This window comes from Sinocyclocheilus grahami, unplaced genomic scaffold, assembly GCF_001515645.1.
Source record: "Sinocyclocheilus grahami isolate Dianchi unplaced genomic scaffold, SAMN03320097.WGS_v1.1 scaffold694.1, whole genome shotgun sequence".
NCBI classification, from domain to species: Eukaryota; Metazoa; Chordata; class Actinopteri; order Cypriniformes; family Cyprinidae; genus Sinocyclocheilus; species Sinocyclocheilus grahami.
The window spans coordinates 529975-533971 of NW_015505873.1; the positions used below are offsets into that span (position 1 = coordinate 529975).

The 3997-nt window shown below is 46.1% G+C and overlaps 1 protein-coding gene across 1 annotated transcript in view; it reads right to left on the reverse strand.

Annotated features, from left to right (window-relative positions):
* LOC107559662 (armadillo repeat protein deleted in velo-cardio-facial syndrome-like) overlaps positions 1–3997 on the reverse strand; it is a 54334-nt gene that overhangs the window by 7790 nt on the left and 42547 nt on the right. The window contains exons 13-14 of the mRNA XM_016243562.1: positions 3251–3401; positions 2979–3171 (exon numbers count right to left, since the gene is read on the reverse strand). Of these exons, the coding sequence (XP_016099048.1) occupies positions 2979–3171; positions 3251–3401 (344 nt within the window). The remainder of the gene's footprint in view (positions 1–2978; positions 3172–3250; positions 3402–3997) is intronic.

Here is a 3997-nt window from a genome sequence, read left to right on the forward strand (position 1 = left end):
CATAGGGTGTTTTGGGTGGTTGCTATGGGTTTGCTAAGGTGTTCTGAGTAGATTTTACCAAGTTGCTATAGCATAGGGTGCTTTGGGTGGTTGATATGGGTTTGCTAAGGTGTTCTGAGTGGATTTTACCACGTTGCTATAGCATAGGGTATTTTGGGTGGTTGCTATGGGGTTGCTAAGGTGTTGAGAGTTAATTTTACCACGTTGCTATGGCATAGGGCGTTTTGGGTGGTTGCTAAGGTGTTCTGAGTGGGTTTTACCACATTGCTATAGCATAGGGTGCTTTGGGTGGTTGATATGGGTTTGCTAAGGTGTTCTGAGTAGATTTTACCAAGTTGCTATAGCATAGGGTGCTTTGGGTGGTTGCTATGGGGTTGCTAAGGTGTTCTGAGTGGATTTTACCACGTTGCTATGGCATAGGGTGCTTTGGGTGGTTGCTAAGGTGTTCTGAGTGGGTTTTACCACATCGCTATGGCATAGGGTGCTTTGGGTGGTTGCTAAGGTGTTCTGAGTGGGTTTTACCACATCGCTATGGCATAGGGTGCTTTGGGTGGTTGCTAAGGTGTTCTGAGTGGGTTTTACCACATCGCTATGGCATAGGGTGCTTTGGGTGGTTGCTAAGGTGTTCTGAGTGGGTTTTACCACATCGCTATGGCATAGGGTGCTTTGGGTGGTTGCTAAGGTGTTCTGAGTGGGTTTTACCACATCGCTATGGCATAGGGTGCTTTGGGTGGTTGCTAAGGTGTTCTGAGTGGGTTTTACCACATCGCTATGGCATAGGGTGCTTTGGGTGGTTGCTAAGGTGTTCTGAGTGGGTTTTACCACATCGCTATGGCATAGGGTGCTTTGGGTGGTTGCTAAGGTGTTCTGAGTGGGTTTTACCACATCGCTATGGCATAGGGTGCTTTGGGTGGTTGCTAAGGTGTTCTGAGTGGGTTTTACCACATCGCTATGGCATAGGGTGCTTTGGGTGGTTGCTAAGGTGTTCTGAGTGGGTTTTACCACATCGCTATGGCATAGGGTGCTTTGGGTGGTTGCTAAGGTGTTCTGAGTGGGTTTTACCACATCGCTATGGCATAGGGTGCTTTGGGTGGTTGCTAAGGTGTTCTGAGTGGGTTTTACCACATCGCTATGGCATAGGGTGCTTTGGGTGGTTGCTAAGGTGTTCTGAGTGGGTTTTACCACATCGCTATGGCATAGGGTGCTTTGGGTGGTTGCTAAGGTGTTCTGAGTGGGTTTTACCACATCGCTATGGCATAGGGTGCTTTGGGTGGTTGCTAAGGTGTTCTGAGTGGGTTTTACCACATCGCTATGGCATAGGGTGCTTTGGGTGGTTGCTAAGGTGTTCTGAGTGGGTTTTACCACATCGCTATGGCATAGGGTGCTTTGGGTGGTTGCTAAGGTGTTCTGAGTGGGTTTTACCACATCGCTATGGCATAGGGTGCTTTGGGTGGTTGCTAAGGTGTTCTGAGTGGGTTTTACCACATCGCTATGGCATAGGGTGCTTTGGGTGGTTGCTAAGGTGTTCTGAGTGGGTTTTACCACATCGCTATGGCATAGGGTGCTTTGGGTGGTTGCTAAGGTGTTCTGAGTGGGTTTTACCACATCGCTATGGCATAGGGTGCTTTGGGTGGTTGCTAAGGTGTTCTGAGTGGGTTTTACCACATCGCTATGGCATAGGGTGCTTTGGGTGGTTGCTAAGGTGTTCTGAGTGGGTTTTACCACATCGCTATGGCATAGGGTGCTTTGGGTGGTTGCTAAGGTGTTCTGAGTGGGTTTTACCACATCGCTATGGCATAGGGTGCTTTGGGTGGTTGCTAAGGTGTTCTGAGTGGGTTTTACCACATCGCTATGGCATAGGGTGCTTTGGGTGGTTGCTAAGGTGTTCTGAGTGGGTTTTACCACATCGCTATGGCATAGGGTGCTTTGGGTGGTTGCTAAGGTGTTCTGAGTGGGTTTTACCACATCGCTATGGCATAGGGTGCTTTGGGTGGTTGCTAAGGTGTTCTGAGTGGGTTTTACCACATCGCTATGGCATAGGGTGCTTTGGGTGGTTGCTAAGGTGTTCTGAGTGGGTTTTACCACATCGCTATGGCATAGGGTGCTTTGGGTGGTTGCTAAGGTGTTCTGAGTGGGTTTTACCACATCGCTATGGCATAGGGTGCTTTGGGTGGTTGCTAAGGTGTTCTGAGTGGGTTTTACCACATCGCTATGGCATAGGGTGCTTTGGGTGGTTGCTAAGGTGTTCTGAGTGGGTTTTACCACATCGCTATGGCATAGGGTGCTTTGGGTGGTTGCTAAGGTGTTCTGAGTGGGTTTTACCACATCGCTATGGCATAGGGTGCTTTGGGTGGTTGCTAAGGTGTTCTGAGTGGGTTTTACCACATTGCTATAGCATAGGGTGCTTTGGGTGGTTGCTATGGGGTTGTAAGGTGTTGAGAGTTGATTTTACCCCGTTGCTATAGCATAGGGTGCTTTGGGTGGTTGCTATGGGGTTGCTAAGGTTTTCTGAGTGGATTTTACCACGTTGCTATGGCATAGGGCATTTTGGGTGGTTGCTAAGGTGTTCTGAGTGGGTTTTACCACATCGCTATGCCATAGGGTGTTTTGGGTGGTTGCTATGGGTTTCCTAAGGTGTTCTGAGTGGGTTTTACCACATCGCTATGCCATAGGGTGTTTTGGGTGGTTGCTGTGGGTTTGCTAAGGTGTTCTGAGTGGGTTTTACCACATCGCTATGCCATAGGGTGTTTTGGGTGGTTGCTATGGGTTTGCTAAGGTGTTCTGAGTGGGTTTTACCACATTGCTATGTCATAGGGTGTTTTGGGTGGTTGCTATGGGTTTGCTAAGGTGTTCTGAGTGGATTTTACCCCGTTGCTAAAGCATAGGGTGTTTTGGGTGGTTGCTATGGGTTTGCTAAGGTGTTGAGAGTTGATTTTACCATAATGCTATGGCATAGGGCATTTTGTGCGGTTTGACACCTTGTTCTGTTGATTGAGACCAGTTTCTGGATTCCCTGTCCCTGAATGAGGAATCTGGCGTTCTCCAGGTTCTCAGAGACGATCTCCAGTATAGTGTTCAGGACGGCCACCACCGTGTCTCCCTCCAGGTTCTTGGCGGGTCGCTGCTGGCCGCAGGGCAGGTTACTGACCAGATCCCTCATGGCGTAACTCCCTGACCGGGCAGCAGAGAGACCGTCAGTCTCAGCATCACATGGAGAGCATCAGAGTAAAGCTGCTACTCTGGATCTTACCAATAAGATCTTTGTTCTTGTGGTCGATGGCAAGGTTTCTGAGCGCAATGGCGATCGCTCGCACCACTTTATCCGCACCCGAGTGCAGCAGTTCCACCAGCACCGGCAGACCCTTCTCCTTACGCACCGTTGCTCGGATATAATTGGACCACTGAGAAAACGAAGAGGAAGTTTAATTAAGAAGATTTAATTCATGCTTTACTGCTTTGTAATGTAATTTTAAGTTTGTGTTTTGAACAGATAGTTTCACTTGTTACTCTGAAGAGTAAAACATACTCAGTCACACTATAAGTCATCTTAGTTTTGGTTTTTAATGTTTTCTCTTAAATCATTAATACTGTAATAATACAGAAAAAAAATATTAGGCCTAAATTTAGGATTTGAATTGCATATAAAATTTCCATGCATTTAAATTACACAGTATTATGTTAAACATACTAATAAACTTAATGTGCTGCATATTTTTCATAGATCACAGATAAATGAAACAGGTCTGACTTCCACAAAACATAATGTTAATGTTAAAACTGTGTAATCCAAATGCATGGGAATTTTATATGCAATTTAAATATATAAACATTTTGTATGAATAAAAATACTTACATTTTGAATTTAGGCCAATACTGTATGTGACCCTGGACCACAAAACCAGTCATAAGGGTCAATTTTGTGAAATTGAGATTTATACATAATAACATTACATGAGTAAATAAGCTTTCCATTGATGTATGGTTTGTTAGGATCGGA